This window comes from Podarcis bocagei (genome assembly GCF_964188305.1).
Source record: "Podarcis bocagei genome assembly, chromosome: 7".
Taxonomy (NCBI): Eukaryota; Metazoa; Chordata; class Lepidosauria; order Squamata; family Lacertidae; genus Podarcis; species Podarcis bocagei.
Genome location: NC_138132.1, coordinates 15,624,511 through 15,641,682, shown reverse-complemented (window position 1 = coordinate 15,641,682; position 17,172 = coordinate 15,624,511). Strand labels below are relative to the sequence as shown.

Sequence of the window (17,172 nt, the reverse complement as noted above, 5' to 3'; positions counted from 1 at the left end):
TGGTTTCTCTGGAGTGAGACAAACCACAAGGCCAGGTCCGGATGTACTGTTAAGCCAAATCATGGCTTTCCCCAGGGAAGGACAGCAGTAGGAACAGGGGAGAAGTACAGCAGTCTTGATCCTCCGTCCAGGAAACTGCTTACTTGCTCATCTGATTAAAACCCTGGTTTGAATGCATGATGTGCAAAAGTTGGCCATTGCCATTCGGAGACAGGAAGTTTCTACGTATGGCGTGTGCTACAGAAATACTGAGTAATAGGGGTTGTCACCACTGCTTGCGTGGTTCGTCAACACTGCCTTTTCCTACCTACTTTGCCAATCTGTTGTGCAAATGTGGAGAATTTGATTGGGGGGAAATGAGAAACAGAAAGAAACCAAAACGGACTGATTCACCTGCACTTACTTCATGCCCATACTTAGAAACGCTTCTTGTCAGGGCAGCTGTAATGGGATGATTAGCTGCTTGTGCGTAAAATCGTGCTCCCTCAGAGTTTGTGCGGCTCCACAAACCTCTGTGTGTGACAGAGCTCCTCAAACATGTCTGCTCTAGTCACTCGTAGAGTCTGACAGTGGCTGTCTGCGGAAGCGCTTCCAGCAAAGAAGCTCCTTAACGGAAACGCGTCTCCTGGACTCACGGCGTGACAGTTTCCGGCGAGGTGTGGGTCTCCCTATGGGAGACTCAGATACCTCCCCACTGTTCTCGTTGGAAGCGTCTCTGAGCCCTCCCTCCTGCTCGCATTCCCTCAGAGATCCACTCCTCCCCCTGCTGGTTCCTGCTTCAGCTGTTGAGTCTCTTTCTTCCTCCCTGAGCCCCTCCACCACCTGATGCTCCGATGGCAGTTCCCTGACATCAGCCATTTGCTTCCTTCTGGTGACTGGAGGAAAACAGTCCTGAATAAACAAACAAACAAAAGTTCCATGGCACAATTGGATCCACAGATTCCCCCACAAGACACACCTGCACATGTTGGCCCTCTTTCCTTCTTTGTCACACCTCCCTGTTTCCTTCTTTATCACATATTTCTCTCCACCTTAAAACACCCTCCTCGAAAATGCCTTTTGTTTTCATATCTTCTCCCTGCCCAGTGATAGGGCTACTTACTCACCTTTTGCTGGAGAGTATATATATCTCACACCACCAACCTAACGCCTCTCAGCTGGTGCCTCTGCATAAAGATATCCTGCCAACAAAGCAAGGGAAAGAAAACCAGGTAAGGGAGGGGCGCTTTGCTAGGGATATTAGTTTGCCTTACATCCAGGACATGCTGGTTCTTGGTAAGGGGTGATTGCATAAGGCTTCAATGCCAAAGAGGAGATATTTGGGAAGGTCAGCATGAAGCTGTTCTGTGGCATGCCTGAATAGCTTGGCATTTCTGCTTACAGCAGATTCCAGGGAACATTCTAGGGTGCACATGCCATTTCTGTGGTTCGTTGCCAGGCGTAGAGTGATCCTGCCACAAGTGCATCCTAGAATGTACACAGCACATACCTAGAGCCCTGCATGGCCGGGGATGATCAGGAGTGGTAGGCAAGCTGTCTTTATGGGCACAGTGGAAAAACAACAGCACTGGCCCACTCACTCTAAATGCTGCTGGTCCACTGACTCCAAATGTGTTTTCTTCATACGCAATCAGTTGTTCTGTCAACTTTTTGAAAGGGGGAGGGGTAAGACATCATAGGGAACAGCCCCATCCTCTTCTTTCAGATCCTGAAAAATGTGCAAGGTGGTGAAACCACAGGGAGAGACTTGTGTTTGTGTATACCTCAAGGACACAGCTCCTTTTTACATTTAGCATGCCATGCCATATACCTGCAGTTTGCTCTGTTTGAAAGGGATATAGGAAGTTGCCTTAGACTCCTCCATCTAGCTCCAGCCAATATTCCATCTAGTTCACTCGCCTACTCATGATCCCCAGGGACTGGTCTTGAGAAGACCTGCACAGAATCAGAGAATTTGTAGAGTTGGAAGGGACCACAAGGGTCATCTAGTACAACCCCCTACAATGCAGGAATATTTTGCCCAGTTTGGGGCTTGAATCAATGACCCTGAAATTAAGAGTCTCATGCTCTGCCAACTGAGCTATCCCAGGAACCTGTGGCTTCAGATACTGGAGGCAATGTAGCCTTCATGAATAGTAGCCATTGATGGTCATCAGTCATTGGTTTATCTATCCATTTTAAAGCTTTTCAAGTTGGTGGTCTCCCCTGGCACTCACAGGGCCCCCTCCACACTGAAGTAATAATAATAGTAATAATAATAATAATAATAAATTTTATTGGTTTTCATAGACATATAACAAAATATAACTAGACAGCTAAGCATAATCATAACACCCCTGACCTAATCACCTGCAAATCAATCAATCAATCAATCAATCAATCAATCAATCAATCAGCTTAGTATTGTTTTTATGGGGGAGCACCAGGGCTAGGAGAACCAACCAGAACTTAGTTTCATCACCTCTCAGGTGGGTGCCATTGCCATTATAAGAGAACAAGGGATATGTTCATGGTGAGTTCCAGCACCTCTTTTTCTAGAAAAAACAACACTGGGGAACACCAAAATCTTTTTGGTGCTTCAGGCCTCTAAAGGTCTTAATCTGGCCCTGATTCTGTCCTCACAACAGTGAACAACCTATAAAAAAGTACTCTCACACTCAGGATCCCCAGTGGCTGGTACTGAGAGATGTGTTGTCTCAGATCATGGGGATAACATAGCCATCACGATGAGAAGCCATTGAAAGTCACCCTCCATTCATTTATCTAATCGTCCTTTAAAACAACTAAAGTTGGATGCCTTCTCTGGTGCTACAGGGGCCCCTCCCCAGTGAAATTATTATTATTTTATTATTTTGTAAGTATTTGCGTTGGTTTTAATAGCTGCACATCAAAATACAACTAGCAAACTAAGCATAAGCCTGCCACCCCCTTCCCTCTGCCCCCAACATCACCGGTGTTTATAATATCTTTTATCAGGGTTGTACGGAAGGATCCATCCACTGGTCACAACATCCAGATATGTAGCGATGCAGCCGAAAACCTATTTCACAGATCCTTTCCCCTAGCATAGGAAATAAACTGCCAGCAGGTGGCATAAAAGGCATTTGCTTTCTTTTGCTTTCCTTTCAGCACCATTACATTGCATGCTACATTACAGGTACAGTGGTGCCTCGCAAGACGAAAAGAATCCGTTCTGTGATTCTCTTCGTCTAGCGGTTTTTTCGTCTTGCGAAGCAAGCCCATCGACAGATTAGCGGATTAGCGCTATTAGCGGCTTTTAGTGGCTTTTAGTGACTTTTAGCGGCTTATCTGCTGATTGGATCAGCTGATAAGCGGCTTAGCGGCTTAGAAAAAGGGGGGGAGGGGAAAAAACCAGCAGGAACTCGCAAGACATTGTTGTCTTGCGAAGCAAGCCCATAGGGAATTCGTTTTGCAAAGCACCTCCAAAACGGAAAACCCTTTCGTCTAGCGAGTTTTCCGTCTTGCGAGGCATTCGTCTTGCGGGGCACCACTGTATAGCCAAGCTGCACACATTTTTACATCATAGGTCTACTCTCTGACACATCTGGGCAACGAATAGCGTTGTTGCAGCAAGCACAAATATCAGGAGATCTCTTGTCTATATAGACTTATCAGATCCTTCAAAAAGTGAAAGTAAATGCAACTGTGATGTAAAATTACTTTCCCCCATAAAATATTAGAGTTATTTTTTCTTTGCATGCATAAGGTCCCAGATCCAGCTGAGAAGGCCTTCTTTCTAAAACCTTCAAGAGCAGCTGCCAGTCCATGTAGTTGATCCTGAGCTAGATAGATGATCTGACGTGGTGTGAAAAAACCTGCCCATAGTAACCCAGGACTTAACCACTCCAGAATGAAACCTGCAGGTGCGGCGAAACTTTGGCCCTCCAGATGTGCTGAAGTACAACTCTTACCAGCCCCAGCAAGCATGACCAGTGGCCACAGATGATGGAGAGTTAGCAACATCTGGAAGGCCAGAGATTCCCCCCCCCCCACAACACTGATCTTTTAAAATGCAAAACATCTGATAAACATTAGGTGCTGTGATGCCCCAACGTGGCAGAAGGTGTTTTGCAAAACTTGGGGGATTTCAGGGGTGGAGTGCAAAGCATCATCATGGGCATGAGCTAAATATCTGGGGTGCACAGCTGTCCCTGCAGCCACCCTGTGGGTCTGAAAATTCTTTTGTTTGGACAACCTCCTCTTTCTTGTTGAAGTTTCTGAAATGCAGCAAACTGGTTTCCATGAAAGTGAGCTCTGTGTCAATTTATCAGCATGGCAGAGATGTAAATCCCAATAAAGGCTCAAATGCCAACATTGCAGTACCATTTGCCACCTCACTCCACTCACTTTCTCCCCTCCAACCTCACTTCTCTCCCTCAATTCAGATGACCAGCTATGGCAGCCTTGAATGTCTTCCTTCCTCCTTGGCCCGCTGCCCCATCCATTCCTGTCATCTCCGTTACATGGTTTTCAGCCAAAATGTTCCCCAAACCACCCTCTCCCAGAGAGATGTGTTTGCTATGAGGGTGTGACCCTCCTCTTGCTCTCAGGTGCTGTGTGTTCACACAAGGCACATTCTCCTTGCATACACACTCCTCACAGCACACGCCATGGGGTCCTGCCCCAAATTGTTTAACTAAGAGGGCAGGACAGCCCTTTGTCTACTGACCTTGCCCAGATATTCTTTTGGGTGGGAGCAAATGGGATTGCTACCTGAGCTATTGTCATGCAAACCACAGAGAGCAGGTAATTTGGGACGGGCAAATCTGTCAATTTCAGTTTCAGTTTCTCATTTCCAACTTTTCTCTCCTGAAGAGTTATCAGCATTTGGGTGTGACTTTTGCCTGATACACACGTTTCTATGCAATTTTGCGTGACATACACAATTCTGCAAAGCATTTCCCCATAATACAGGCAACTCCCAATGTACATATGGGTTGCATTCCAAGTCACTGTTTGTTTAAGTGAAATCATGTATATTTGAAACACCACTGAAAAAAGCCTGCTCCCCCCCACCTCATTCCATACCTTTTTGTGTCATTTCTGGGTTCTGTGCAATGTGCACACTTATTGAACTTGTGTAAATGGGGATTTGTCTAAAATTCATTTTTGTATGCTATTTTCAAGAATAGGTGCATTTTCACACACTCTTTACCCTAGTATATGCATTTATGTGCAAAATATTTGGCAGGAGAATGGCACCGCAAAATTCAGACAAGTGTGAATTTCAAAGGATGGTTGTGTTTTGGGTGGCTGATTGCTTTTCAAAGTGCAAATCAGGCAAGCTTGCCTGGAAATGCAGACTAAAGCAAATTTCTCCCCAATCCCTAGAGGTAACCCAAGGTAGGCTTGACTACTCTTACTCCAGGACTTAGGAAGCTACTTTTCCTCATGTCAAACCACTGACCCATCTAGCTCATTGCTGAACAGTATCCTGTCTCCTTACACACTTAGTATTCACCAGCTGGTTGCCCCAAAGCCATGTTTAGGCAAGATTTTCACCATTATTGCTGAGCCCACAAACCTCTCCCTCTCTCCACACACACACAGATCCATGCAGATCCACTTCTGGTTTTCTTCTTGTCCCACTTCATTTGAGAATGTTTGTTTAAGGAGCACAATGATGTTGTTGCTTTGCTTAACACTTTCCTCTTGAAGTTTATCTGATAAGGTGTGGCTGTGGAAGGCTGAAGGAGCCTCAAAATTCCCTTTAAAATTGCCTGAATCCTTGAAGCCTCATTGCTTGTCTGTAAACAATATAGAGATTGGTGGGCTTGGCATAATGCAAGTATTAATGTTACTAGGGCTCTTGCAATCCATGGGTAGCTGCTTTCACGCAGTGGGTGGGGTAACAGAAGACAGATGAGAGAGGGTGTTCCTCTAAGAGATGTCCAGCTCAACCAGCATACATGAAAAGAAGGCTTATTTGTTCAGGTGTTAAGGTTTCACAGGCATCCTCTGTTATGGGGATAACGTTGGTCCGTTTCTTCGTCACATTGATGGGACTTTGCAACGGAAGCCTAGAGCAACAGAATTGGGAATGCTCTAATCTGCACATCCCCAGCAGGTGCGGGGAAGGTTTGGCCCAGCAGATGTTGCTGAACTACAAATCTCATCAACGCTGAACACTGGCCATGCTTGCTAGGGCTGGTGGGAGTTGCAGTTCAGCAACATTTGCAGGACCAGTTGACCTTTAAAGTGGAGAGATCAAGGGGGTGGAAAACAAATTCTGCCCCAAATAGAGAGGGTTAATCTGCAGCTCTCCAGATATTGCTGGGCTCCAACTCCCAGCAGCTCCAACCATTGGCACTCCCTGCTACATGACACACTACAGCTCCATTTGCCTGGCTTTACCTCCAAACTCTGTTTTGTTAGGTTGTCCTCATGTTGTTTCCAGCTTGCTGTTTTAATCACTCATCATTTTGGTCCTGCAGCCACAGAAATCGCCTCACTGGAACGTTTTCCCTCCATTCAAACCAGACCTCCTCAATTCCCAGAACCATGAAGCTATTTCTTCTCTACCTTTTCGCTGCCCTGATAGCTTCAGGTGAGTTGAGTTGTATAACTAGGGGTATAACTAGCCTCTGTCAGAGCAGGCAGCTCAGAGTCCTCTCACCCCAGCTCTCCCCCAGATGAAATTAGGAATGAAATTAGGAATGAAAGCAGGATTCTACTCTAATCAATCGGTGGGGTAGGAGAGCTGGGGCGGGGGACACCTGGCAACCAATGAGCCTCTTTGGTTTCAGATAGCACATGGAGAGATGAGGCCAAAAGGCCTGGGACACAAATTTTCATGGCTATAGTGGCTCATTTACCAGGAGTAATGTATTTAGTATTAACTCTGGAAATATATGCTTGATTCTAATGAAACTAAGCCTCCTAGAGCAAAATATATATTAGGAGGCTTTGTTTGGTCAGAATCAAGTAAACACTTCCAGAGTTAACGCTAAATATATCACATCTAGTAAATGAGCCACCATAGTTGCTAGGGGGCTGTGAAAATTTGTGCCCTGGTCTTTTTAGACTCATCTACCCATGTATTATCTGATACCAAAGGGGTGCATTGGTTGCCAGATGTGAAGAATATTGGCTTTATTTACAGCTCTCCTACCCCACTAATCATTACCTTGCCAACAAAGATCTGTATAGTTAAAGCTATGGTTTTCCCAGTAGTGATGTATGGAAGTGAGAGCTGGATCATAAAGAAGGCTGATTGCTGAAGAATTGATGCTTTTGAATGCCGGAGGAGACTCTTGAGAGTCCCATGGACTGCAAGAAGATCAAACCTCTCCATTCTGAAGGAAATCAGCCCTGAGTGCTCACTGGAAGGACAGATCCTGAAGCTGAGGCTCCAATACTTTGGCCACCTCATGAGAAGAGAAGACTACCTGGAAAAGACCCTGATGTTGGGAAAGATTGAGGGCACAAGGAGAAGGGGACGACAGAGGACGAGATGGTTGGACAGTGTTCTCGAAGCTACCAGCATGATTTTGACCAAACTGCAGGAGGCAGTGGTAGAGAGATGTGCCTGGCGTGCTCTGGTCCATGTGGTCACAATGAGTCGGACACGACTAAATGACTAAACAACAACCCCATTAATAGACTGGCATACCTCACAGAGCTGCCGTGAGAATAAAAGTAACTGGAGAGGGGGAACCCACGTACACCAAGGGTGATAATGCTGTAGTGCTGTGGAGCTGCAGGTCATGGCTTCTCCCAAAGGATTGTGGGAGCTGTAGTTCATGAAGGTTACTGAGAGGTTTTAGAAGGCCCCTATTTAGAAGGCTGCTATTCATATAGTAGTTTAACAATCAATCCCAGGGGAACAAGGGCCTGCTAAGAACTCTCAGCACCCTTGTTGTTGTTGTTTAGTCGTTTAGTCGTGTCTGACTCTTTCTGACCCCATGGACCAGAGCATGCCAGGCACTCCTGTCTTCCACTCCCTCCTGCAGTTTGGTCAAACTCATGCTAGTAGCTTCAAGAACACTGTCCAACCATCTCGTCCTCTGTCATACCCTTCTCCTTGCGCCCTCAATCTTTCAGCACCCTTAACAAACCGCAACTCCCAGAATTCTTTGGGGGAAGCCATGACTGCTTAAAGTGGCATCACAATGTTTTAAATGTGTGGAGCAATTGTGGCCTAGGTTATGCTGGTGTGAAACAGCAGTTTCTCCAGCACATCACCCTGAATTCCTTGGAGGAAAGGTCGAGTTCAGAAAGTAAAACATAAACTAAAGAAATAACAGATCAGGTTGTTGCTACCGCCATAATTGCAGCGGTTGTTGTCATTTACTGTTATTGATATTATTATTTCCCCCTCAGCAAAATCCCTGAGTTGCGAATGTACAAACTGCACAAGTGGAACAACTTGCACAGCCGACAGAGAAGGAGCGTGCATCGCTGTGATAGGGAACATTAAAACTGGTAGGTGAATGCACCTCTGAGGGCATTTCCAGATAACACTAACAGCAAGCTTGCTGGAAACGTAGGTTTTAAAAAATGTGGTGGTGGTGGTGGTGGTGGTGGGGAGAATACAGCCAAGATTTTCATGATATTGAATCACATGTCCAATACCAAGCTCTACACTTGAATAGTGCAAACTTGACAGCGTATTACAGATTATAACAGGATATCAGGAACTGGCTGGATGAGGAATAGTGGTGGGAACCGCTCACTCAAGAGCCTTCTGGCACAGAAGATGCCAACTTAAGATTCTGGATCCTGGTGGTGGGAAACAGAAAAGCAGTTTGCAGAAGGGTCGTGCTGGGAGAAGGGTGTCTGAGTGACCTAGAGGGGTCACGAGAAGGAGGGATAGAGGCTGAGCGTCACAGACTCAGATAGAGAGGAGTCAAAGATTGGCTAATTGCCTTCCGTGCCTGCTGTGTGTGTGCCTGCCCTGTGGTTGACCTGGGTCCTTGACAGCTCCTTGACACAGGAGCACTACCGCCCTTATACTAAGAATCACTGCTGACCAGAAGTGTAAATACATCTGTGCTTGACCATGGGGCTTCTTCTTCTTCTTTTTTGTTAGAGCGTTTATTAATTTTTCCAATAAAATCATCCAATTAACATTCAGATCATAATCCAATAAAAAATAAAAAATCCAATTGTCTTCCAAATTTGATTCTTATTTTACGGCTTCCCATGGCCTAAACTTCAAAGCAAGTCCGAATTCTTAGTCCTGCCTCTCACGATCTTTCCATATTTCCATATCCGACTTTATCTCTCCAAACTTCTTTGCCTCTGGCTCTGCGATCTTCCACACATCAAAAAACACGAATAAACTGTCCACCTCCGAGTGCGGACTTGTTTATATTATGTTCCCTTCCACTGCTCCCCCCCCCCGCTTCAGCTGACACCATCCAGTCCAGGCTTTTGTCCAGTTCTTTGAATTTGATATCTTGGCAGCTCCCAAATCATTAATCTTTCCTGTCCGGCTGTTATCAAGTGTTGATATGGTCTTAAGCAGTCTGTTCATTTTGTTGTATATGTATAAATCAATCATTTGGCGATCGATCAGCCTTCCTGGAAACCACTCAACCCCCCCTCCGGGCCCTAGAGGGGGGCCCCACTAGACATCCATTTAGCCTTTTCTCTTGCTCAAAATGAAAAAAAAAATCATTCAGAAATAGCTGCATTGTATGTTGTCCAAAATGTTATCTCAAATCATTGTTGTCAGCCGGCAATTAATTCCTGTTTATCTTAATTGGAGACAAATTCCGAATTTTCTAAAACTCCGTAGTAAGTAAGCCCCATCTTATCCTTTGTTTTCCTTTCAAGTCTTAAAAAGAGCTGCGCGTGAGATCCAATTATAAATAAAAGTCCATCTGCACTCATATTTTTTAAAAAAGCAATTTAAGTTCCTAATGACGGTTGGCATGAAAAAACAATTGTTGATCTTAAAGAGGAAAAAGAAAGCATACCAATAGCCTCCACGTTCCACACAGCGTGATGAAGATCTCTTTGAAGTCCGAGTTCATACGCCAGAGACTGTATTTTCTGCAGGTTTTTTCCTTCAGCTTTTCCGAATCAGACCATGTCTGTTTGTTTTCCAAATATATATACTATCCCAAACAGATGTGACCGGCTGGATGGGAGTGGCATCGGAGAGTGCCAACCGTTGTCATGCTCGTTGACCCAGTGTCCTGCCGGGTGCATCTTAATGCACGCCAGCAATCTTGGACAAACCGCGGGTCTTTGAGACAGTCCTCCCCTGCCCTAGGGAGGCTGCCAGGGCTAATTACCCCCATATCAGCCCTGAATTATCGGCACGGTCAGGGTCCGGTCTCATGGGAGTCAACCATTTCCCACCGCCGGAAACAGGAAGCCTGACCATGGGCTTCTTGAAAGTATGCTTTAATGTAGAGGTGGGGAAACCTCAGGTCCAGGGCTCCAGTGCAGCCCTCCAGCCTTTTTTACCCACCCCTTGGGGCTCTCACTAGGCTCAGCTGCCCTTTCCCAGGTCCCCCTCTTTTCATAGGCCCCACTCTTCACTGGCTGTGCTCCAATTTTGAACAGTGGCTGAGCTTCATGCTCTGGCACCGGGGGGGTGGAGAGCAGGTGGGGGCAGGGGTGTCGCATGTCCTGGGGGCAGGGTGTGCCACCTGTGGGGGTGGTGGTGCCCAGCGTAGGTGGGGGGCAGCCGTGATGGCACCCTGCCAGGATTGCACTGCCGGGGGCGGTGCGCTTCCCTTGCACTCCTCTTCCTACGCCAGTGTCTTTGAGTGCTTTTGCCCACTTGGAAGTGTCCTTGGCCAGCGATAATACCTCTTTGTTTGCCTGGAGGCAGTGAGGTCTGTGTAGAAGCCCCTGACTTTTGCAAGACTGGAATGCAGTTGAGTGCACAAAGGGAAGAATGCTGTAGGCTTCACCCACTTTTGCCCCTGCCCCCACTGGCCACTGGAAACTAGCCCATGATGCAATGCGGCTCTCAGGCTGAAAAATGTTTTCCTTCTCTGCTTTAATGGAAAGGTGATATTGCTTAGCCATTGGTTTTAACACATGTTGTTGTTATTCTGATGTCTCTAACTCCTTTCTGATTTCTACTTTTTTGAAGCTGAAGACACCAGTGCAACACCAGGTCTATTCAGTAGCTGTTGGAGCAGCCAGACCCCTTTGGCGTGCAAAGAGGAGGAGATGTTCTTCACAGCGGGGAAACAATTTTCCTGGAACACTAAAACCATATGCTGCCACGAGGACAACTGCAATGCTGTTAACCCTGAAGGTATGTGGGGTCCAGGACTCATTAAGGCTAAGGAGGACTCTCAGAAATGGATAGGTGTATTTTCATGCAAAATACCCTGGGAATTTTTATTGAAGGGCATTATGAAAATTATTAACAATGTATATATTAAGTCAGGAAAATGAAGGATATAGCACAAGAGCTTTTTTGTCTTGTTGATTGTGAATAGAGCTAGTGCCCTGGCTTTGCACAAGCTGCCAAAAGGGCTTAGGGTTCTTTACTGGTTGGCAGCCTCTCTCCAAACGTTGCAATGTTCAAGTAGCATGGGAGGCAGAATACAGTGGTACCTCAGGTTACAGATGCTTCAGGTTACAGACGCTTCAGGTTACAGACTCCGCTAACCCAAAAATAGTACCTCAGGTTAAGAACTTTGCTTCAGGATGAGAACAGAAATCGTGCGGCGGCAGCAGGAGGCCCCATTAGCTAAAGTGGCACCTCAGGTTAAGAACCGTTTCAGGATAAGAACGGACCTCCGGAATGAATTAAGTTCTTAACCCGAGGTACCACTGTATGTTTTAAGCTGGTCCAAAATTGGGGAGTCTATCTGTAGAAATGTCTGTGATGCGCCCAGTTGGAGAAGGCTACAACTTGCACTTTGGAGATCTAAAGCAAGTCAGCTTGCCAACTGCTGAGCCGGCCACTGCAGATGTTCTTTCTCTTGACTTACTCATTTCATCACTCCTGCAGCGCTAAAGGAAGACACCACTCCCAGTGAACTGATGTGCCCAACATGCTTTGTTTTCGGCTCTGAGTCCTGCAATGCCACCACGATGAAATGTGCCAAATCCCAGGACCATTGCCTTACCATTACTGGGGTTATCACAACAGGTAAATCAGAATGTAGAATCATAGAATCATAGAGTTAGAAGGGACCCCAAGGGATATCTTGTCCAACCCCCTGCAATGCAGGAATCTCAGCTAAAGCATCCATGAGAGTTGGCCAGTATGATAACTGCAGATTATTACTATTCATTTCATTTTAATCCAGCTCTTCTTCCAAGGAGCTCAGCCTCTCCCTTGCTCTCTCATAAACCTTATGAGGTAGTTAAAGATAGGTAGCCGTGTTGGTCTGCCATAGTCAAAATAAAAAAATTCCTTCCAGTAGCACCTTAAAGACCAACTAAGTTAGTTCTTGGTATGAGCTTTCGTGTGCATGCACACTTCTTCAGATACACTGAAACAGAAGTTGCCAGATCCTTCTATATAGTGAGAAGGTGGGGAGGGGTATTACTCAGAAGGGTGGTGGGAATGGGAGATTGGCAGATAGCTGAGATGAGCCTGTTGATGACTCTTAACGACTGTAATAGGTCTTACAGGAAAAGGCAAGGGGTGAGAAGGTGAGAAATGGCTTAGTCATGTATAATGGGATAAGAATCCAATGTCTTTGTTCAAACCAGGTCTCTCCATGGTTTTAAGTTTGGTAATGAGGTAGGTTAGGCTAAGGGATAATAACTGGCCCAAATCTAGTTATTTCAGCCCAGAATCTAAGTGGATACTCTAACCACTGCACTGAACAGGCTCTACAATGGGTGAGTCTGGCTTTATTTCCCCTAAAATAATGCATTTTGATTGTTATTTTGATTGTTATTTTCATTTGTTATGCACTTCCCCCTAAGATAAGGAGTTTAAAAATATATATTGAGAACTGCACTGCAAAATTCAGAGAAGTGAAAATTTCAAAGAACAGCTGTGGTTCACAAAAGAGACCCAAATAACTGGCTTGGCGAGAACACACTGTTAGCCTGTCTCAAATGGTCACATTTTTTTGAGGTGCTGCTTATATTTGTTTGCAGCATGCCCCAGATCCCCATTGAAAAGACCTCAAGGTAGCATAGAACTTGGCATGCAGGTATATAGGGTGGCACGTTAAGGTAGACAACAAAGGTTTTGTGAAGCTAGTTTAAAAGTTGACCAAAAGGGTTAAAAAGGTTGTTCTTAGGGAAAAGGTTTAAAAATACGAATGGTTACAAGCATGCAAAGCAAACCCCTAAAATGTAGTAAAAGTACAGAAAGAATTGGAGGATGTTTGCAGCTTTCCCTCTAGGCACAGTTCCTATAGTGAAAGAATGGTTGGTTTCTTGCACCCACCAGCCCTTGGCATTATGACACCTGCCTTAACCTCTTTCTTTCACCTGGTTCCCCAACATGCCCTCTGGCTATGTGATGCCCTTGGTTCCCAGTTGACAAAACGCAAGGAAGTATAAGCTCCTTAGTCCCAACTGCCGGTATCGCCTATGTGAAATCCCACCCCACACCTTCCTCAAAGATTTTGCCATCTTCTAATTTGATTCCTGGACAGGTGAGGTTTAACAGGTTAACCTCATAATCCCCAAATCAACCCAGATGCAAGGCTTTTCTTCATCAGAATGGTCCATTTCATTTACAGCAGGGATGATATAATTTCTTTCTCCTATTGTCCTTTTGCAGGTACTACAATTCAGCCCTTTTTTGGAGAAGGGTGTGCTACCCCTACAGCAAGCAACCTTGTCAGCGGCACGAAGCTGACCTTTGGAGAGGTCACTTACATGATTACCAGCAGCCACATAGAGAAAGCTAAAGATGGGGCCAGCCAGGACATCCCCACATCCTCCTCTAAACCCTCCACCACCTTGTCTTCCTCCAACTCTTCCACCACCCCAACCTCCTCTAAAACCTCCACCACCTTGTCTTCCTCCAACTCTTCCACCACCCCAACCTCCTCTAAAATACCCACCACCTTGTCTTCCTCCAACTTTTCCACCATCCCAACCTCCTCTAAAACACCCACCACCCTGTCTTCCTCCAACTCTTCCACCACCCCAACCTCCTCTAAAACACCCACCACCTTGTCTTCCTCCAGCTCTTCCATCACCTCATCCTCCTCTAAAAACTCTACCAACCGATCCTCCAACAAGTCCCTGAGCAAGTCTACTAAACCTGCAACCACCTCCACCTCTGCCACCTCTACTAGTTCTGTTTTCACCATCCTACTGCCAAGTCTCCTTGGGCTCCTGCTGGACAAATTTCTTTACTGATCTCATTTGGCCCAGGACACCTTCTCTACCCAAGTTAAGAAGAGCATCTTCAACACGATACAAGAACAGAGGGCACCAATCCCAGAAGTTTAATGTACATTTCCCCCCAATATACCTTTTTGTAATTTTTTGGTGGGTGAACTGCATCACAAAGTGAGGAAAAGTGTGAATTTAAAAGGACAGGTGCATTTTGATTCACATATTGGGGGATTTGATGGGTTCTCATTTTAATGAGAACCAAAGCAATTTTTTTTTGCCTTCATCCCCTGGTGGAAGTTGCACCAAACCCAATGAGACTTACTTCAGAATTGATGTGCATAGGCTTGCACTCTTAGTCTCCTTACAATCACTTCTGAATGCGGAACTATTATTATTTCCCCCAGGGATTGTGAAAGAAACGACCCAAAATTTGTAGTTCATTTTATTTTGGGGTGTGTATGTTTAATTAATTCAATTGTGTTGTTGTTTTTCTTTAAGTCTTTATTTGTCAATGTCATTAAATTATACATTCTTGATTAAATAAAAATAAATATTTTTAAAACCACAAAATACCTCTGAATGTGGAGCAACAACTGGAGAGTGTGTGACCGTTTTTGGTCAAATGCAAATATAAATTCTATAAGATGGACTCACAAACATAAAGAGGGAAGTATTCCTCATCCTTTAATAGTTGCATTTCTCTCTTTAACACGACTATTAAAGATACATGGGCCTTGCCCCCCCCTGCATCTAACCACCCTAACATGCTGACGTGGCTCTTTTCATCAATAAGCAAATATCCCTTCGGTAAACAACATCCTTTGCCTGGTCCAGCTTTCTCGAGTTCTGCACAAGTCCAAAGTCCGAGGGGAAAGGAGACGGGTCTGCAGTGGAAAATGTTTACATTTCCAAGGGAACACAGAGCTGATTTGCATCCTCCCCAGGAGACCTGCTCAACAATCATTAATATCCGCAGACACAGAGAACTGGTAGTCCAGGATCTCAGTTTGGCTTTCAAGGGCTTCCCAAGAGTAGAGCCTGTGGCCCTCTAGATGTCACAGAATCACAGATTTGTAGAGTTGGAAGGGACCATGGGGCTCATCTAGTCCAATCCCTGCAGTACAGGAACTGCAGCTCCCATCATTTCTGATGGGAGGAGTCCAGCAGCATTTTGAGGACCACAGGCTCCAAATCCCTGCTCTTAAAGATACAAATTTATACATGTGAAGAATGCTATGGAATACTAAGTATTTTAAAAGATGCCTAACAGAACCAAGCTTTGTAACCCCCTTTCTTTTTGCTTCTTGGATTTTATTTTATACATTGCTTTGAGGCACATGTGGATGGCAATAAATAAATAAATAACCATGTTAAAAGCAAACTCTTGTTAATGAAATAGACCCCTGATTTTTGACTCTCTCTCTCTCTGTGTGTATCTTCCTATATGCATAAAATGTAAGGCTGTCTTCATGCAGCTCGTGTTGGAGATTTTGTAGTGCCACATCACAATCCTGGAATTACATGAAGTCAAGGTGGGGCATGGGAGCAAAGGAGAAAGCAGACTGCTTTTTGGGTGGTCTTTGGCTGAGGGTCTGGGCAATTTCTAAAGTCTTTAAAAGCTCTTACACACCTTTGCCCTGGGTCCTCACTTCCTTGCAAAGGTGTGGGGGTGGGGGACTCAGTTGCAACAGGAAAATAAAGATCTTCCTTGCTTTCCTTCTACTGGTTCCTGTGTCCAATTTAGAAGATATACTTTATAAACAAGCAAACACCTATATATGTATAAAATTCAGCAACTGAACTTAACCTTCGCTAATTGAACAAGATAACTGACAGCCTCGCTTTTAAGATTGCCTCTGCTAAAACAGCCCTTTAGGACTGCAGCCAACCAGAATGACAATAGAGTTTTGCTAAGTTTCTATTTCCCGTAACAACTTAGGTTTCAGTTTCCTGTTGAACTTCCTGGCAAGGACTGCCTCTAGCCTCCTAGACCACTGTCTCCAGCTGAAAACAAAATGGTTGAACAGTTTCATTCATTCACCAGGGGATTAGAAAAAGTCATAGAGAATATGTCTATCAATACCCACCAGCCATAGTGGCTATTTGTCTGTTTGCTGGACATGCCTCTGAATACCTGAGGAAGAATAGCAAGGGAGAAATACTTACAGCATTTATAGTCCACCATTCCACCAAAAAGCATGGCTTACAAAACTAGCTCCTTAATGTTCTGATTGTGGGCTTTCCCTTGCTTCCTGTAGGAAACAGGAAGTAGGACTAGACAGGCTTGTGGCATGATCCAGGAGGACTCTCCTTATTAGTTATTAAGTTTCTACCCCACTCTTCCTTCCCAAAGAGCCCAGGGAGACAAACACCAACATGTTAAAACAGTACAGTGGAACCTCAGTTTTCAAGTGTCTGGGAAGATGAATAATTTGGAACCCGAACATTTTTGAATGTGCCTCAGAAGTCGAATGGCTTCCAAGGTGTGTTTCTCCATTTTATCAATGGAGTTTGCTGACTGCCCATTGATCCTCGGTTTTCGAACGTTTCGGAAGACGAACGGTCTTCTGGAACGGATTACGTTCGAAAACCAAGGTTCCACTGTACAATATGAATATATCTGAAACACTCAGGCCCAATCAGTGCTATACAGTTAAGCTACCATGGTACCATTTTATATCATAATAATAATAATAATAATAATAATAATAATAATAATAATGTTATTTATACCCTACTCAACAGAATATTAAAAACACGTTAAAGCATTAAACATTAAAAACTTCCCTAAACAGGACTGCAAGTCAGATAGTTGTTTATTTCCTTGACATCTGATGGGAGGGCGTTTCACAGGGCGGGCACCACCACTGAGAAGGCCCTCTGCCTAGTTCCCTTTAACCTCACTTCTCGAAGGGA

General features: G+C 44.9%; 1 protein-coding gene across 1 annotated transcript; it reads left to right on the top strand.

Annotated features, from left to right (window-relative positions):
* Nucleotides 1–1,148: 1,148 nt before the first annotated feature.
* Nucleotides 1,149–15,591, top strand: LOC308590479 (uncharacterized protein). Its single transcript, XM_081200570.1, has 6 exons — nt 1,149–1,211; nt 6,456–6,568; nt 8,344–8,445; nt 11,078–11,245; nt 11,951–12,091; nt 13,691–15,591. Exons 2-6 carry the CDS (start codon nt 6,523–6,525, stop codon nt 14,275–14,277), a joined length of 1,044 nt encoding a protein of 347 aa, XP_081056696.1. The 5' UTR covers nt 1,149–1,211; nt 6,456–6,522; the 3' UTR covers nt 14,278–15,591.
* Nucleotides 15,592–17,172: the final 1,581 nt, after the last annotated feature.

Coding starts and splice junctions, on each gene's coding strand:
- LOC308590479 (XM_081200570.1), top strand. CDS start 6,523: ATGAAGCTATTTCTTCTCTACCTTTTCGCTGCCCTGATAGCTTCAG. Junction 8,446..11,077: donor GATAGGGAACATTAAAACTG/GTAGGTGAATGC, acceptor ACTTTTTTGAAG/CTGAAGACACCAGTGCAACA. Junction 11,246..11,950: donor CAATGCTGTTAACCCTGAAG/GTATGTGGGGTC, acceptor TCACTCCTGCAG/CGCTAAAGGAAGACACCACT.